We start from the raw sequence: 19,678 nt of genomic DNA on the forward strand, positions 1-19,678 counted from the left end.
GCTAGAGTTACTCGCGGAACAATTTTTAGCGCTCTATCTGTTGCGAAAGAAACCCGATGGCGGTATAAAAATATTCGAGAATACAAAGTATTTTATACTTTTTCGAGTTTCTTGTATTTTCGCGAAGCCCGTATAATTGAAATTTCACTGATCTCGTAGCAGATATTTAAACGTAGCCCGTTTAAAATTCGATCGCTTACGAAAGGCTTGATTCGAAACTACGAGAGCTCAAAGGTCCTGCGCGTTCGGTGCGACGCAAACCATAACGCCAGGACTGTGGTTACCGGCAATTAGAACGGCAACCTATTTTCACCAGGAGGCAAAAGGGAGGTGGAAGCAAGGGGGGTTGTAAGCAGGCAAGCAGCACGGCATAACTAATGACGAGGAGATAAACGGCTTGGCAAACGACGCGTAACGAAGGTGGCGCGGAGATTCCGCGTGGAAACAGACCGGAAATTCCCGAGGGAAGCCCCTTGTCGGGAAATTGTTAGGACCCCAGCCGGAACCAACTCGCCTTGAGTCGAGTAAAAGACAGAGGATAGAGATTGAGAGGATTCCAATGAAATTTTTAGCGCTATCTCGTAGTCTTCTTACGTTCTTCTTTTTCTTCTTTTTCTTCTTTTCCGTTTGCTCCATCTATGCTTTTACTTTTGGTTGCCTCTTGTAAGATGGAATTATTCGCAGTTCGTCAAAATACCGTTTTAACGCCGAGGGACCGACTTTGACTCGCAACGCAAGAATATTCAGAACGTTGTATGTAAAGTAACGATAGCAATGCATTTAGTACGACACGTTGCAACAACTCTTTAACCATGAACATTGTTCTTCGATCACATCTTTCGATGTAACGCTTTCGATATTTGTTTTATTTTTGTTTTACCTTAGCGACGATCCCGAACCATCTTCAAATTGATAACAGAAATGCAACTTGAATAGCTGCGACTATACTGACGAGGACACGCGGTGGTTGTTCGGTAATAAGCGCAATCTCGCGAATCGCTCGAACAAAAGTCCATTTATTAACAATTTTTTACACTCTATTAACACTCCGGACGCGATAATCACCGCGGCAGGTATAACGGGCGATAAACGCGTGTTATCGGTTGGACGTGTCGCGAGAGAAGAAGAAAAAGAAAAGAACGAGGAAGAAAGGAAGATGGGAAAAAAAGGATCGTCTAACGATCGGGTAGAACGCACCTTAACACACCAAGTAAGAACAGAAAATAAATAAACGTAAAAAGAACACTGCGAAGCGGTTGCATCGCGGATTTGGTAATCTTACGCATTTCGGCTGAAACGAGTGGATTAGCAGTTTTCGTGTTTATCAACGAGCTTCATTGGACACGAGCTCGTAAGCACCCTTTACATCAACGTGGATGGTAGTTTGATAAGGGGTAATTAAGTCGCTGGATTAGCAGTTCAACTTAACAAATTTACCGCTTCGTAAGTACTACGGGCTGCTTAACTTTCCGCTTAATTCAATCACCAACGCCAGCCACTCGAAACGACGAATTCCTCTAATGGTGCTCGCTAAGTGGAGCGAAAAATGGCAAGAAAATGGTAATGGAATTAATAAAGGAGACTCTGAATTTCAATAGGATCGAGAGGGATAACTAGAATGTTTGTCTATTTATGGGAAATTTATAGGTGCGGAAGTTCACCGGAAATAGCTAATTATTAACTGGAAAGTAATTCCAAGAATTTAATATTCGCTGTAAGTATTAATACTCAACTTTATTTTATAGAGCTCTTTTCATCTTAATAAAGAAATAATACAAGATTTTTCTCAATTCTTTGGATATTCCTTTTACGACAAAGGAGAAACAAAGGCGAAACGTAAAAGGAGAAGGTGACGCGAGTCAAAAAGCAACTAAACACGATGGAACACGCGAGAAAAGTATAGTTTCGACATTGACTTGTTATACGCGGTGAATTCAATCTTATCTAACGTCACGAGCATTGTTATTAACATCTATCGTGAGATTTTACATGTTTATAAATGCGTGTATTACCGTACAACCTAAAAACTAATAAGATTAGTAGCTATTACGATACGAATATGTATGAGAAGTCGACAAGAACGTGACAAAGCTAAAAAGTAGTCAAAATGTCGAAAAAATCGAAAACATAGTTCACCATACCACGAAACTTGCACGTGTAAACATTTTCACGACAACGCGTTGCTTCCTAAACAAGTAGATGGGGAACTCCGGTATTAAGTTTGCAAACACGCCGTGCAAATAGAGTACTCCATATGGGAAGTTGAAGTTCCGCCGAACAAAAAAAGAAACAAAAAAAAAGAGAGGTCTGTATCGAGTGACGCATAATCGGCGTTAACGAAGCTGAGGCCATGACCTTTGACTAACGAACAATGTCAAGAGATGTATCAATAAAAATAATTGTATTTGTCTTCCGTAACTCTCTTCGATTTTAAAATTGTTAAGAGTAATTATATTTGTTTCCCGTAGTTTGTTTTACACGTGTATCCCAATTCGATAGCTATATCGATTCGTTGGAAGAAACGACGCTTGTAAAATATTGCACCCTTTACTTTGCAAGTAATAAAATATTCAAAATTGAAGTTTAGAAGAAAACGGTTCGAATTTTAATCTTATGTAAATTTGCTACGATTGCGTTTGTTCTTGACCTCCACCAGATTCGTAAACACGTCACCGCTTGTTAATTTTGTAGTTTCAGAGTTTTCATAGCTTTCGTAGCTATCGAAATTAATTTCATCGCAACCTAAATAATTAATTTTATTAAGAAGCGACTTTTTACCAAATTTTACAGATAATTTTCGATATCAATTCGACGTAAATTCCGAAAAAGTAAGCCGATTCCGTATCATCTTCTAACTAAACTAAATTCCGAGTTCCAATCGTCGTTACATTACCCTGCTTAAACAAACTTTCCATCTCTATAAAACTCTAAATGTCGCTTACCATTTAAAAGAAGAAAAATCTTTCAGCTTCCCTTAAAATTCTAAGTACGTCCACAGCACTTACACGATTCTCGGAGCGTCATCGCTGAACCACGAAAAGCGAATACACCTTGCCAAACACTCTCCCCGCGTAACAAACTTTCGTCAACATCCTAAGCACGCGCTCCAATCCCTTTCTCATCCGCTTCGTCAAACCAACAAACCAAACTTAACAACTCTCGTCCAACATGCTCGAACATTCTCCTTCCTCGATTTAACAACTCCAACACAACCGTCCAAACCGTAAAACAGCCGTGAAAACCAAATCGAAAAAAGGAAGGAAACCTTTTTTCTTTTTTCTAACGAACATACATCCGTGGATCGACGAATGTCGCAAGAAATATTAAACGTCTATTAAGAAGCTCACAGTCAGTGACTCTCTACGTAACCCAGGCCGCGGGCAAGATGGTCCACACATCCTTATCGCGTACACCCTCGATAGTCTCAAGGATCGATCATAAATCTCAGGAATTTTCTAGCTAAAGACCGAACAAAGATCTTTTTACTAAAGCGTTTTCTAAAGTTTATCGTTTACCACGAGAAGACACGGAAAAGTTAGTATTTCTCACGTACGATGCTTTCCACTATCGACTTCCTATCGAGGACGGCTAAACACCCTTCCTAGTCCACCAACCTTCTTATTATCCAATCATAAACAATGTCTACCGCCCTTAATTTCCTAACCAAAAATGTCATCAACGAAGATGGTCCCGTGCGCTAGACACACCCATTTCACGCACTAACTTTCCTCCGACACAGCATCGTCACTAAACATCACCGATTCTTCGCCGTTAGAATAGTCAACACCTTTATTATCCTAATAGAAATAAGGCGATCATTTCGCGGCATCGATTACTTAATCGTAACGGGAATTTACGGGAATCCTCTTTGACGTACTTTCTCGCTATCGCGTCTCTCCGCAAATAGTGGAATAAACAGTCAGCCTGGTATTTCAAAAAGTACTTAGATATTAACGAAATCAAAACATGTTCGTAAATTTGTTTTTAGACATTATTTTGCTAAAACAAACAAATAAGGAGTTACTTCTGTGTATGTAGCGGTGAATCTGCGTGGTTTAGTTCCGTTCGCTCGAACTCTTTTCCATTAAACGCGGATAATTCTAATAACGTGCGTTGCGAAGGAACGTTGCGCAAAAACACTTGGATACAATTATATGCGGTACAATTTGCTCGTCCGACGTCGAAACTTTAGCGAATAAGCTTATAAGCGAATAAGCTACGTTTCAGGGGAGATAAAAAGATCGTGGCTGATTCGAGACATCAACTCGCGACTAGTTCTTTCGGCGCAAAAAGAATTGCGCGCAACTCTGGCCTATATACGTCGACGGTTCTGCACGGCTAGATCAATCGCTGTCACCGTTTAACGTATTAATTTACGACTTGTTATCGACATACCGCTTTCGATTAGATACCGACTACCTATGAATAAACAGTCAGCGTGATTAGCTGAAACCAACGTGATTAGATGAGAAACATTGAAATACATTTTCAAATTCATCTTTCTCCGGAACAGTGTCTCGCGAGAAAAATTTATTCCACATTTTCCGCTTATTTTCTCTCGTAGAATCGCCTCGCGCCCAATCCTACCAATCCTGCCACCCGCGACAAACTATCCTGCTAATTATCTCTGCCACTTATCGTGTCACTTATAAATCATCGGTCGTAATGGGACGATAAAAGAGGGAGAAGAATTTATTTGTTTGGTTCGAGATAAACGAATTTGGTGTCATACGAGGTTTCGCCAATGAATCGGCCTAACCGTCCCGTCTATATAACCGACTAGAGTCGCGCGATCGGTCATTGTTGTTCGTCTATGCGCGACTCATCCTCATCTCGCGCGTGTACTCGTGTGAAAAGCATTTGCGAAACGTATAGCCGGCAACCTGTGTTTATAATGACCGATAGATCGATATGTAAATATTCGTTCGTCGTTTTGATGGTGTGTTTGATCGTTGTAAGCGGTTCGCACGCGTTTAAGGCAAAAGTGACGACTCGATTCGGGCAGGTTCAGGGATTGTTGAGTAGAAGTACCAGAGGAAGACTCGTCGCGCATTATTTGGGCATTCCTTTTGCTCAACCGCCTGTGGGTGATTTGAGGTTTAGGGTGAGTTTGCGTGTAAACATTATTATTAAATTAGTTTAAATTATTTTTATAATACATTCTAGTATATTATACCTTTCTATTTCTATAGTACATCCTACTTTCTGCCCCTTTTTTTATAGTGCTCGATAGTATACCATACCTTTTCATTTTTGTAACGTATCATAGTATACTATGGATTAGTTGTAATTAATATTGCGAATGAAGAAAAGCCTGATTTCAATTATATTCCGAGGAATACGAATTTCCATAAAAATTCGTAGCGTGCCTATAATAATTTTGGGGGTACGATAAAAATTCTTTAACAGAGTCCAAGGCCATGGATTCGCAATTGGACGGAGACATTCTTAGCAACGGAATATGCCTCCATATGCGTCCAAGTGAACGAACAAGGCCACTTCATCGGAGAGGAAGACTGTCTCTATCTCAACGTTTACGTGCCTCTGGTAAATATTGCTGTTGGCGTATCGAGCAAAAAAGCGAGGTAAAAATATGAAAATAATAACAATAAAGGATAAACGAGATAAAGGAGAGTAAGAGAAAATGGAAAAGGTAAAAAAAAAGAGGTAAAAATATGCAACTTTCCTTATCTGAAACAGCTATGTTGGTCCTGGGCATCTACTACGATAACTTACCGTTACCATTGAAAATGAATAAGTTTCATATTCATAGTATACATATTTGTATCTTTTAGAGCTGCTTATGGAAGTTTACGCTTGTACTAATTTCTCGAAAAAGAATTCTATAAATTAAATTAATAGGAGAGAGATTTCTACGATTTTGACCGATTAACTTTCTTCTAAAAATGTTTCGAGAAATTTCTAAAATATAGAGAAATGAGAGAAAAGAGAGAAAAGGAGCAGTTTGCATACGGAACACTAGCAAAGAATAGAAGAAAAGCAGAAAAATAACAAAGGTATCGATAGAAGAAAAAAACAGAAGAAAAAGAATAGAAATGATATAAAATAGAATAGAAGAATAGAAATAGAATAGAATAGAAGAGGAATATTAAAATTCCGATATACGATTCCGATATTCGAAAGATTCGATCAGATTCGAAACGCAACGGTATACCGTTTTCGAGTCGATTCACAGCTTAAAACGCAGAATTCGCGCGAAACTCGGAACATATAGCGGCGTTTTGCGAAACAAATGGAAGTTTCGTTGAAACGCGATCTCGATTGAGTTGCAAGGTCCACTCTCGGTTTAATGAAATTTAAACGATTCAAGGCGACGCATTTTTCTAGTTGCTTCAAAAAATATCTCTTACTCCGTTCTAGGAACATTTACTATAAAATCGTCGCTTAAAATCTCGCTTGCAAAATTATTCGGGAATTTGATAGTCGGATAGGTTATAGGTCGGTTATAGGTCGGATGGGTTAGGTCGGAGTCAAGGATCGAATAAAGATAACGTAATTCGTAAAACGTAGATTATAATATTAGTTCGTGTCACGATACGATGGTTTCTATTTATGATTTTTTATTGCTTTCATAGTTTCCGAGAAAACTCTACGACTCTGAACTCTAAACGTTTGCTTCGGACAAAAGAGAGATCCTAAAAATTAGAATAAATTACGAACAATGTCGAATCATGTATTTGTAGATTTCAGAGGAAAACGGAGATAGATACGAGGAGAAACGCGCACTTCCGGTCATGGTGTACGTGCATGGCGGAATGTACGCCACCAACGGTGCTAACGATCGACAAGTCCCACCAGAGTATATGATGGACCAGGATGTGATCTTAGTTTCGATTCAATATCGTTTGAATATTTTGGGTAATAAGAAATTCGAAAGTTCGCGTTTTATCGGGCGAAATTTGAAAGAACGTAAAATTGGCAAGCATGGAGTTAATATTTCTCAATTTACTGATACCGCAATTCTCATTCGCACAACTTTTCAGTACATCGATCTCTCAATATTCCAACATTCGATCGCGCAACTTTCAGATCGAATTTTTGCTAATATCCAGCTCCTAAATTGCCATGTTTTCCAATGCCTCGTTGTTTCGTTTCTCCGGTACTCCGATTCGCTGATATGCCAGTTGCCGCGCGTTCACTTCTCCCCGTACCTACAGGATTCTTCGCCACGGCCACCAAAAACAATCCAGGCAACAATGGTCTGAAAGACATCGTAACGGCGCTACGTTGGGTGCAAGAAAACATTCGTTGCTTCAATGGCGATCCAAACATGGTGACTCTATGGGGCCACAGCGCAGGTGCCTCTGCCGTGCACTTGTTGGCTATCACGAACAAGACCGAAGGACTGTTCAACAGGTATGTTAACGATTTTGCGGTGGGACGTTCTTTTCCAACTTACGAGGGAACCCCGATGACCGACCACCGATCGCACGTTGATTTTGACGAAACTTTGCCCGTTTTTCTTCTACGTGCTCAAGCCCGTATAAATCGTAAACGACGAAACAACGTGTCTAGAGATCGAATTAAAGAAAATTAAATCGTCCCTTTTCTGAAATTTTAATTTTTTCTCACAAATATACACGCCTATTCGTTGTAAATGCATCGACGTACTACGAGTACATACTCTTTGCAATTGTTCCATCGTAGAATCGTCAGCGTGATTTTTGTATTCGGTTGTTAATTCCACCTGTAACCGCCACGTCGATAATCCTCGTGATAAAGATCTTTCGTCCAAAAGTTTTACGCAACATTTACATAATCATAAGATTAATCAATTTCGTCATAACGCGACGCTATGGTGTTAGCGTAGCGTGGTAAGTTAACTCGGCTGGTGAGACGCCACGGTTTAAAAATACGGTATTGCCATCAGGTACATCGTTCAAAGTGGAGTTGCCACTGGTCCCGCGTCGTTGCTGCCCGCGCGTTCGATGAGAACATATTCTTTGGTATCGGCCACGTTAGTCGGATGTCTTCCTCAAAGCGACGAGGAATATACGACGACCGCGCAACCGAACGTGACGCGCGAACAAGAAGAGTACGACGAGACAGAGTTAAGCGAAGAACAAGAGGAGGAAATGATGCGATGCTTGAGAAAGCTTGACGTCAAAAGCTTCAGAAACATGATGGACTATTATGTAAGTTTTATGCAGAGTGTCCTGCAACACCGATGATGGATTCTGCACGTGGAACTTGCCTCGACTTACAACGAGTTTTACGTCGAAGTAGTTCTATCGAAAGATCGAAGTAATTTCATTTACCTATTTACAAACAGAACGCAAGGTATGCGAAAAGGTTTCGTTGTTTTCGCCTGCGCGATCCATCGTCGAAACGGTTCCTCGATACTTAGCGGGACATCTTGTATATAAAAAAAAAGTCGAAGAACAAAAAGTCTTGTTTTCGAGAGACTCGAGATTTTGAAATTTGGCCTAAACGAAATGATTCTATTCTACGTTTCCAACTTATTCGTCGCTCGTTCGCTTCTACTTGTTCGACGGTCGAACAAAATTCGCGTATAGCCGGACAAGTTCCGAAGCTCGATCTTCTAAGAAACGAAGCTTCCGATTTTGGTTATACCAAACTTTGGCCCATAGCGTAGATTTCCAGCCGTGGCCAACGATCGTGTAAAGTATTCTAGATATCGAATGCTTCGTCGAGCTTTCACGAAAATTTCGCTTCGTTAAAATTTTCTTCCTTGAAACTTTGACAAACAAGATAGAGCGGTGGAATGGCTATTGCTGCATTTTCGCGCCGACGATCGAGGAAGAATCGGACGACGCTATCGTAACGGTGCATCCCCTGACAGCGATAAAGCAGCGTCTGTTCAGAGACATTCCACTTATTATGGGGGTCACCAAGGACGAAGGACTGATGAGATCGATCGGTAAGTTTCGAAAAATTTAAGAAGCTAACAAAATTTTGCCTCGCCTTGCAAAAATAATAACTAATTTAGTATTTAACTTGATCGATAATCTTCTTTGTTTAAACACTTTTTGACTATTTGTGACGATCTCTTTTCATTCGCTTTGAAAAAGACAACGAGCGCTTTTTCTTTTTCTCGGATCGTTCCGAATAACAACTCTTTCTTCGCGGTATTTCATTTTTTCAACAACGAATAGCAGAGTACTATTCTTTTTTGCATATTCTTCGTATCGGATCGCCGATACAACTATAAAAATTACTTCATTCCGTAGTAAGGTCGCTGCTCGCAGCGCGATTCGATTACAAGTTTTAATTAATTTTAAAAAAGTTGCTCGTTTCGATTTGAAGCCATCTTGACGAACCCAACCGCCGAGGACATAGTACTAAATGATTTCAAGACGTATCTGTCCTATTTGCTGGAATATCGCGCGATGTCGAACGACACATTCGACGCCTTTACAAATTTCTATTTCGATGACAACGTTACGTTATCAACGCTGAGAAAGAATATCACAGAGGTACGTGCGTTCTCCGCTCGAATATTTTCAATCGACGCTACTTCGAAACTGTCAAATAAGATTTTTCACGTAGATAGTTGGAAGGGAGCCATACTCTTTGGAAAACTTGCTTTTTCCACAAATTTTCTACCTTTCGATCCTTAAAATAATATCTATTTACACGCTACTCTTTCAAATAAGCAAAATAATTCCATGGAACGATTTATTCCATCGGCACGGACGACACGTCGTTAATTATCCGAATAATCACGCGACGACCATAAGAATAATTACGCGATTCAATATTAACGAACAGGTTGCTAATAATTTTACAAATCCACTTAGAAATGTGTCAATGTTACAGATCATTGGAGATGCCCTTATCGTATGGCCAACGTATGAAACTTTAAAGTATCAATCGAACGTAATGAATTCGAGTACCTATCTCTATGTGTTTTCATACGAGGGCACTTTTAGCGCGACTTTTTCCTTCACCGCAGGAGTTCCAAGACACTTCGGTGAGTATTTTAATACTCGTATATTTCCTGCTTTATCAGCCATATTGCTTGTAAATACATAGCGAATTTTTATGCGAGTTCGTATTCTCGAGAACATCGTAATTCAAAACGTAGAACTCTGTGCCACATCGTAACGTATCATTTGTCACGAAGCGACGGGATAAAAAACTTTTTGGCTCGTTGTTTCCCATAGACGCAGAAACAACACCGACTTTCTAACTTTGGCAAAATTTCTTTATCAGCTACTTCGTCGAGTTTTATTTTACAACCTTTAGGAATTTCGTGACTGCGGTTTCTAAGAATTTCCGAATTTCCGAATTTTGAAACTTGGGAATTTTTTAATGCTGAACTTTTCAAGTTTTAGGAGTTTGCGATGTCGGAATTTTGGAACCGTGCGACATCGGATCGTTGGATTTTTGGAATTTTGGAAGTTTAGGATTTCCAAACTTTGGTACTCTGCAATTTACTCGTCCATCTTGACAAATTTTAACTATACACTCGTATACGTAGAAGTAATTTTTCCTAATTGAGATTTTTATGAAACGTCGTCATTCTTCGAATTTTCTTATCGTACTGTTTATCAATTTTTATGTTTATTGGCTTACTAATACGTTCGCGTGATTATCACGCTCATAGCGATACGCAGAACGCAACTACTTAATACTATACCAATAACGTAGCGTAATATTTATTAAATTAACGAATTAAACGTCTATTTAAATATTATAAGAATATATTTGCAAAGGGTATGAACTTTATATTTTTCGATAGAGTTAAGATAGAAGATGATACTAACGAAAAAGTTTTTTATTTTTTATACGTAAAAAAATTGCAAAGACAAGGCGTTAAGCCGTGATATAGCAATAACCGATTCTTCCAAAGAAATTAACCGCTAAATCGACAATGTGGTATTTTTAGGAGTCTCGCACGTAGATGACTTAAATTATTTGTTACCAATATTCAACAAAGAGTATGAAGATTACATGTTACACAATACAGAAAACGATGTAACCATGATTAATATGATGACCGAGATGTGGGCCAGCTTCGCAACTAAAGGGTAACGGAAAATAAATATCTTTACTTCCTAATAGCGACACAATTGGTAGAAAATGAGAAAATATCCGATACCGTATCTTTCTTATCAAGCAATCGTTATTAATAACTGGATAATTTATTATTAAGCGTACCAGAGGCTTGGAGAGTGACACCATGGCCGGATTACAAGGAATCGCAAAAGTTCTTGCAAATTGGAGATGGAAAACTTACGGAAATTACAATAGGAAGCGAATTTTTCCCAGAAAGAATGGCGTTCTGGGAAGAATTGTTCGCGAATATAACTTACGACCCGGTAGACAACATTCGTTTGTCCCTAAAACGACCGATCGAAGACGACGAGTTTGCCAGTAGCGGTGTTTCTGTACGATACGACGAAACAATGATTTCTTTACCGACATTGCTCCTGCTATTCACCTACTTCTCGACAATTTTAGAACGTAATTGCTAGTATAACGTTGTCAATACACAACAGAGAATGTATTTATGTTAAGTTTACCATATAAAATTTGTTAAATCCATGTCAAATTCATTTCTTTACTTTACGTTCAACGACCGGACAACGAGAAGAAATATTATATTATATATGTATAAATATTATACGGTAACGACAGATACGTCGAGCGAAAAGAAACATCGTTCGTCGCCACGAATGTACGAATACCCAAGTAGAAAGAACAGAGGGGCAGGAGGCGGGCAGTTAGATCAACAATGTAAAAGGATCTCCCGGAGGATCGCCGCCGGTTTTATTAAGACGAGGCCCTAATAAACGAAAAGCGTAATGGAATCCGGCGAAAATTAAGTTCGCCGCGGCGTGTGGAGAGTTAAACGCGTGCATAAAATATGCGCCAACGCGGCGTTCCTTCGCGCTCGGGGAAATTAATCATCCGGCCGCCCCCGTGTTTGTCTTCTTTCCGTTCCGTTCCCCTTTTCCGGCCACGTGAATTCCCCGCGTTTGCGTGTGCAGTAGCGTGCACGTCACCAAATTAAGACAAACGTTCTACCTTTTCTTGCTTTCTCTTCTCCTTCCTTTCTTTTTCTTCTTCTTCTTCTTCTTCTTCTTCTTCTTCTTGCCTCTTCTTCTCTGATTTTACGGCTTTCGTAGAATTTTTATTTGTCCAATAAATCTTTGTCAAGCGTTCACGCAGAATGTTAAAAAACGGCCAGCTTTGGATCTACCGAGAGAGACGCTCTCGAACGTCGATTCCTGCAACGATTTTTCGTATCGAGTCAAAGTAAAATACCATTGTTCGTAAAATTCTACGAAACAACCACGCGGAAGAAAACGTAAAACGAGTCTGTGCCACGAATTTCCCTATGAATCAAGAGTTGTTGCGCGACTAAACGTCGACCGCGGAACAACTTTGTTTTACCACGCGAAGAAGCGAGTATACGAAAAACCATGTGAACCGAAAGAGACGGAAATCGACGCGTTTGTAGCCGCGATTCGCGCGTCGCCGAATTTTCGAAAGGCACTTGGCCCTGTATGTATATGTGGTACTTGCCCTCGCGTACACTCGGGCCGAGGAGGCTCGAAATCGCTTCGAAAACGATTATTCGACTGCTGGATAAACAGTGGTTCGTCGCACAGCACCCAACTTATTTGTCTATGCAAATGATCGTTCAACGATGGCCACGTCCCTCGTGCCTTGTTTCGCTTCGAGTATCCGCCACCACCGTGTTTTTCCTCGCACCTTCGCCGACCGTTCTCCGTTCGTCTCTCGGTGGCCAGTTAAAACCAGCTCTCGTGGTCTTTTCCATCGTTGTCGTTCCTAGCGGCGACCCTTTCAACGTTACGACGAAGCCTTTTTTCCTTTCTTTCTTCGGTTGACTTTTAACGATTCCAGTAATCCGAACTCTTCGATTAGTTCGATCGCTAATTATAATCGTGTAATCGTAAATGATAAATATATGATACAAGGTAAAACCACTTGTAGAAACCCTTTACGAAACTTCGTTGATAACAGCGCGATTCGTGCCTAATTTCCATTAACGAGGATAAACCGAATGAAAAACGATCTACTCGATCAGTTACGAGTCGACGATCTGTTCTCCGTGTTTCCTACGCGCATCTCGTAATAAAACGACGTTTTATGCATACGAACGCATCGTTGCAGACTTGCCTCTGCTTGCCCCGCCAAAGAATTAGCCGTGTAATGCACCCGTACCGCCATTATCGCTACGAGACCATGTTTCGCGTCGAGTAACGAAATTTCTCCAGCAATTGCCACGGCTTTCCAAGTTTCCAGTTCGTGAAATTCGGATGCTCTTCGTGTCTCGCGATAATGAGGTATTCGCGGATTCGACGTGCAACGCTATAGCAAAGGTAAGCACGCGTGTAATTAGTAAAAGCCCGTGAAAATCAAGACGCGTCTCCCGTTTCTACGAGGCCTCTTTTTGGAAAGTAGAAGAAGACGTCCGAGTATGCCGATCGAAACGAGTTTGCAAATCTTTCGAACCCTAAGAGACTTAAAACACCATGGTCGCGATATCGAGTCTTCGCGCTTCGAAATCCTCGAGTTTCTAAAGCCAGTTTGTCGTTATGCGCGTATCTTCGTTCGTGTATCAAAGGAAGCAAACAAAGAGCACATAACGCGTCGTTTAAAGGCGGAAATTCTAGCCCCGTCGTTAATTATTTTCTCGTCGTGGCAGGGCATTTCGTTCGATGAAACGTCTGGCGAACAATGGCAGTGGAGACCGTGCCAAGGCTCCCGGAATGAGTCGTTCTTCTTTTCATCGAGAACCTAATATCGTGGTATACAAGCCCTTTTGTCGCCGCAGACGTTTAATTATTCGTCATCTGGAAATTGGCCCCGGCTGGTTTTCACACGCAGCGAATGATCGATCGCCTGTACGTCTTCCTCGAAACGTTTTCTTCAGCCTACGATACAACCAACGACGCTAGTTTAACGCGTGACAAACGATTTCCTGAGGGGCGATCGAATTCCTTTCTGGCATCATTCTTTTCACACCGCCGAGGAAAACGTGTTTTTGTCGAGGGAAAATGTTAGATAGCAGGGCAAACAAGACGTTCGGTTTCTTCATAAGCATCGGATTATACGTATTCTACTATGGAACGTGTTTTTCTTACGATCTCCTTTGGTATTTTCGTACAAAGGAGGCGTACGATCGTTTTGAATTTAGGAATTTGATGAACTTGGAATTCGATTTGCAACTTTGAAAGTTCGAAACTTGGGGATTCGAGAACTTGGAGATTCGGCTACTTTCATACTGGCAATCTTTGGCATTTCTAAATACAGAGACACTTTCAAAAACCTCGAGACCTCGGAAATCTAAAAATTCACAGATCGAAGTATACAAAAGTTCTTTGCGAATGGATAGTAAATTTATTTGCGAAAGACGACCGAAATCAGCTTTTCGGGGTTTCACCAGCCGAGAGCGGAGCGACCACGGTCGTAACCTGATTCTAATCTAACCCTAACGCAGTTTTATGTAAAAGTTTAGTAGGACAGGTGTGCAAATACTTTTCTTCAGCCACTGTATGCGAACGAGAGGCGACCAGGATCTCCGAAATACCCCCGATTTCCCTTTTCTTTCCCTAGTTGGTCGATTCTTGACGAGTAACCGAGCCGAACGGACCGATGCAACGGTCGCTATAATTTTCACGGCGGCGTGTGTCCGTCGACAGAGGCCACGGACTGCCATTGTTGGCCTTCGTAACGAGCGGCAATTTTTGCAGGGTCGAACAATGTGTCGCATTAGCGCATTGTGCTGGCCGGTTCCGCTCGTTCTGTCACGCGACACGGCCATATCGTAATCGATGCTGGCCCGCCGATTTCCATTTCCACTTTTGCCGTCCGGTCCCAGTCATTACAGCGACAAGTCGGCCGACAATGTCATCGAGACGAGCGAACGTGTCTGGAATTCATCGACCGAACTGTTCTTCCACGGTTATTATATCGCGCGACCATCTCGAATAATTTCCCGGTAATTCGTGCGCGCGATAATGTTGCATTAAGCTTCCATGGTCAGAACTTTTGTCGCTGGCGAGACGCGAGAGGAACGAATCGACGAAATCGATTACGATCTTCTTCTAGTCCGTAGCGCGCTTAACTGCTAAACTGCTCTTCGTTTAATCGATATAATTTCCCGCCTTTTTCGCCGATCGTTCGTTCGATTGGCGTCGATGTATTTGGAACGCCAGCTTCGTGATCCATCGGCGACGATAATTTGGCAAAACAGCGAGTCGGCGAGCGACGACGACGTTGGGCCGCGTAAGTTTTGCCGCGTACTCTTTTCATCGCACGTTCGACAATACGTTCGAAGCGTCACAGAGATACGAAAACATCCCATTGTCAGCTGTTCGCGACGGAGCGCGAAACTCGATAAAAAGTCGTGCAAAATAAGGAAAAATATTTCGTACGTCAATCTGTAATACTAATAATAGCCGATCGTTTCGAACTTTCGGTTTTCAAGTTTGAAATTTTCTTTCCGATGCTATTCCAACAAGCAAATTTCAAACATCGACGTCGAATCGGACGAAGCCACGCAAACTCCGATTAATATGGGTGAATTCCCATGACTGTCGTCTTATGTCGAGCTGCAACGTTACCCCGTAATCCGTTGCATCCCCCAACGAACAGCCGGTGCAGCACGCTATGAGAAAATGAATATTTGAAAATCTGGAAGGATGAGAGACGGCGTTATGTCCCCGTTAGCTTCCCCTAATCTGACTGTATCTAATTCGCCGGTACGATTCCCCGTGGAACCTGTTCCGCAGAAATTTTGCCTCTCAAATCGTACGTACGTATTTCCTTCGTTCGTTTCGTCGAGGATCGCCAGTCGCTTTGTTTCCTCGTTTTCTTCTTCCAATTCCCTCCTACTGATTTCGATTTCTCATTTATTTTCGCCATCGCGTTACGTAGAGCATTTTCGTTATTTAGTTTCTCGTTCGTTCGTTTCTAGAAACAATTAATTTCTTTTCTTTTAGCATCACGCCCCTCGATCGTTAGTTTATTTATTCGTTTTCCATTTCCTCTATCTTTCGGCAAAGTTTCGTTCGTTCATCGAGTATCAGGCTCCAATTGCGATAATAATACGCAGATCCGGACATTTAAACGGTAGTACGATTCTCATCACACTCTTCTGTTTGTAATTCTAAAATAGTCGTTTCACGACGATTATTTTCTTTCTGTACGGTACGTACGATCTTAACACGCTCCGAGAAGTAATCTCTATAGATGATTAAAACCTCCAGCTAGATCTTTTTTATCGAGAATTGAAAAAATATCGCTTATAATTTCTTTTATCAAGAAAATTTTTCCGAATTTCGAAAGAAGAAGGCTCTAATCGAATCGACGTTTATTAACAAGTGAATGACAACTTTTTAACGAGACACGAACGAATGTCAAGCTGTCCACGCGATATCCATCATCGCGATGACTTTCGATCGATAGAGTTTTTGCAAAAGTTCATCGAGTTCGAAAACGACCGGCGACTCGAGTTCCCGTAATCGTCGTAACGATGATTTGTCACTGTCACGGACAATAATACGAATGGACGCAAGAGCGTAACGCAAAATGGTAGCCTGCGGCTTTCATCGTGCGAGTATCGCGGTTCGTAATATCAGCGACTCTCAAACAATGGATATCTTGCACAAAGAGAGAGAGACAATCCTTTCGAAATTTTGCCGAAATCATATCCTTTTCTCTTTTAACGTTCTCCAATATTGGCAGATAGTTTTTCGTATTTGAATATTTGATTTAATATTGCCCAGTTGGACGTCTTCTTCGAGTTTTAACGAACATTTGACTTTTTGTACGTCGAGATGTTTTTACGACTTGGTAAATCCCTTCCTTTTCATTCCTATTAAGAATTTCAACTCTTTTATCAATACTTTTATGAATAAATAACGTTACAAACAGATGCATCGAATTTTATTGCTTTATGATTTGGTAAACGTTTCCTTCCTCTTTTAATGCTATAACGGATCAACGAGTCCGTGTTAATATGCTTTCAAAATTTAGTAGACGCGCCGTCCTTAACGATTTTGCTGTTTAGTGAATCGATTAAGATAATTCTACGCGTACAGGTAATTCGATATCGAGGTCAAGACACATTGAATTAGAATGGCAATTTGCTACATTGTCAGAGTCGTGGAACATTGTATTGGAGGCAGCAGTAATAATACTATCGAAGTATTATTAGCACTGGCGTGGTTGCGTCGCTATTAGCACGATAGCAATATTATTAGTACTATCGTAACGATTAGAACCATCACCGGTGAAATTAATCTGTATTTCACTAGTTTTTACATAGGAATTACTACGAATATTATTGTAACAGTACTAGCAACCTACTGTTTGGCAAAATTATTAATTATCGATAAATTATTCGTTACTAATTATTAGTTGCTAATATTAAAAAAGGTTAGAATAGTTCGTTTCTCGTGTGCTAATCTTAGCGACAAAAAGACAGAGAAAAGAGGAGGAAGAGAGGAAATACTTGCAGCTTTTGCTCTCAACAGATTTTCTTAAAGCTTGAAAACCTTCTTCTTGCCATTCGAGAACAGAGTTTCCTGTCGGGTTTCCGTTTCCGGCTGACGTTCACCGAGACGATTGAGAATCTCTGGTGTGCGTAATACAGAATCTGTCTCGAGCTAGCGTACAGCTACACTGCGGGGCACGTCAAGACAGTGACACGAGATCCGTTCGCGATTCAGAAGCGAAGAAAACGACGGAGAGGCGGATGATAAGGGGGAAGAGTTTATACACAACGTTTTCTTGCCCGGGGAGCTGGTTTGCCGGTGTTATACCTGGCGTTTAATAAGTAACCGGTAGGTACGATCGACAAGTGGAAAGTTACAAATGATAAATGGAAGATTATGGGCGAAAAATGTCGTATATCTCGGTTAAACGAGATCACCTCCCTTATCCCTATAAATACCTGTAATACCTTTCTATAGAGAATAAAGATTAATAGAGAAATATACGTATCTAAATCTAGACATTAGGTGATTTCATTTAGCTGAGACAATCTAATATATACGTATATTATAAAAATAACGAACAAAGCGTAAACGTTTCTAGCCAGAGATTTGGATGATTGGATCCCGAGGGACATCTAGACTAGGGCGAAAACAAGAAGAGACGATATTTTTAGAACCAACTTAGGAACGAAAGGAGAGTTTTCGAGTGAAAAACTCTGGATCGAGGTAAAAAGAAAAAGAAAGACGATGTTTTTTCTATACTAACGCGGGAAACAAAGTTAAGCGAAAGCAAAAGTGTCCTTACTTTGAGCTTCGAACAAACGCGCCATACAAAAGTAAGTCCTCGCGCTCGTTTTAACAGGCAAATATTTGCCGTTGAAACATGGATTTCCATTAAACGTTCGTAAATATCGATGATACCCTTTCGAACCGTAAATTGCAGTATATATTAAAATCGATGAAAATACCTACGGGAATATTTCATTTAAACGCGAAATGCTAGAGATAAAAGAAAACATATGAACTTTTGAACGTTAGAAACTTGGGATAGTTGGTTAGATTTTTCTAATATCTCTAGAATCTTTGGAAAATTTGCCGGTAAAATTTGTTCTGCCGAACCGTGGCTCGTACCAAAGGTCCGCCATATCGACACTTGCGCGACGCGCTCAACCTCAATTTTCACGCGGACAGGAGAAGATGAAGCATAGAGGCGAGGTAATGATAAATTCGCTCGTTACACCGACTTCTCGCCTCGTGACTCGAATTCGCTCGTTCGGTTTTGTATTCTTCGGTTGTCTTGCTGCAGGTACCGTGAAATGGATGGACGGCAGAGGTTAAGTAATGTATCGCGTTCGTTGCGCCACGGAGAAAAATGGTGTACGAGTTGATTTCGCGAAATGTCTGAGATGTTTTCCTGGGTGGAAACCCGTTGAACGTGACGATGAGTAATTGCTCCGCGTAATAAGTGTGAAATATGTATGCGAAAGTATATTTTAGTCTACGGAGTCTCAAGGCTGAGTCGGATGTGATCTCGATGTCGGTTCTCGAGTAACGATCGATGCGAGTAACCAAGTACAACACGTACTTATATATTATATGAAAAATTCGTTGCACGTTGTGCTAAAGACTCGAACGAAAGACCTACGATTTTCTCAGACAGTCTCAGATTTTCTAGAACAGTGGAAGACTAGACATAGTGATAAACTGTCCTACCCAAGATACGCTTTCTCTCTCAAAGGGATAAGAATTCGCGATACAAAATTCCATCGAAAAATCTTTCGCCGTCGTTTGAAATCCACTGGGAACCCCTACCCATATCCTAACTGCCAACTGCCAACTCCCAAAGAACCATCTCCTATCACGGTAAGAACTTACACCGGGAACGAATGAAACTCTCTCCCTCGTCTTCCATCATCGTTCCACCCTTTCGCAAGAAACACGGGCTCCCGCTAATTGTTGGAATAACGAAGGAACTTGCGTCTGTACGAGGGCCGTTTCCATCGGCCCGCAGCTGTTCGCCTCGTTATTCCATCGGTCCACGTAGTTCTCGTCGGTTCTCGTCGGTTCTCGTAGTTATCGCGATCCCTCTCTCAGGGACGGGGAGGCAGCCTTCCTGATTTTGCAGCGCGTCAACAGTTTCGTCGTCGTTCCGCCGATAAATCTGGCCGCCGCGTGTTTTGCACGGTCTTTCCGCGGCAAACTTTCCCGCGCTTTTGTTC

General features: G+C 41.1%; 2 protein-coding genes across 9 annotated transcripts in view; one reads left to right on the forward strand and one right to left on the reverse strand.

Moving 5' to 3' along the window:
- Positions 1–19,678, reverse strand: part of Heph (polypyrimidine tract-binding protein 1 heph) — a 432,396-nt gene that overhangs the window by 357,686 nt on the left and 55,032 nt on the right. The window lies entirely within an intron of this gene.
- LOC139995263 (juvenile hormone esterase) lies at positions 4,595–11,532 on the forward strand. 4 transcript variants are annotated; one of them, XM_072018562.1, is made up of 11 exons: positions 4,600–5,104; positions 5,410–5,547; positions 6,705–6,879; positions 7,179–7,377; positions 7,892–8,156; positions 8,734–8,902; positions 9,289–9,458; positions 9,802–9,955; positions 10,314–10,406; positions 10,874–11,015; positions 11,141–11,532. In XM_072018562.1, exons 1-11 carry the CDS (start codon positions 4,814–4,816, stop codon positions 11,460–11,462), a joined length of 2,118 nt encoding a protein of 705 aa, XP_071874663.1. In that variant the 5' UTR covers positions 4,600–4,813; the 3' UTR covers positions 11,463–11,532. The 4 variants fall into 4 exon arrangements, with proteins under 4 accessions (XP_071874667.1, XP_071874663.1, XP_071874664.1 ...); XM_072018563.1 differs by having other exon boundaries at positions 10,320–10,406; XM_072018564.1 differs by lacking the exon at positions 10,314–10,406 and having other exon boundaries at positions 4,603–5,104.

The sequence above is a fragment of the Bombus fervidus genome, chromosome 15 (genome assembly GCF_041682495.2).
Source record: "Bombus fervidus isolate BK054 chromosome 15, iyBomFerv1, whole genome shotgun sequence".
Classification (NCBI taxonomy): Eukaryota; Metazoa; Arthropoda; class Insecta; order Hymenoptera; family Apidae; genus Bombus; species Bombus fervidus.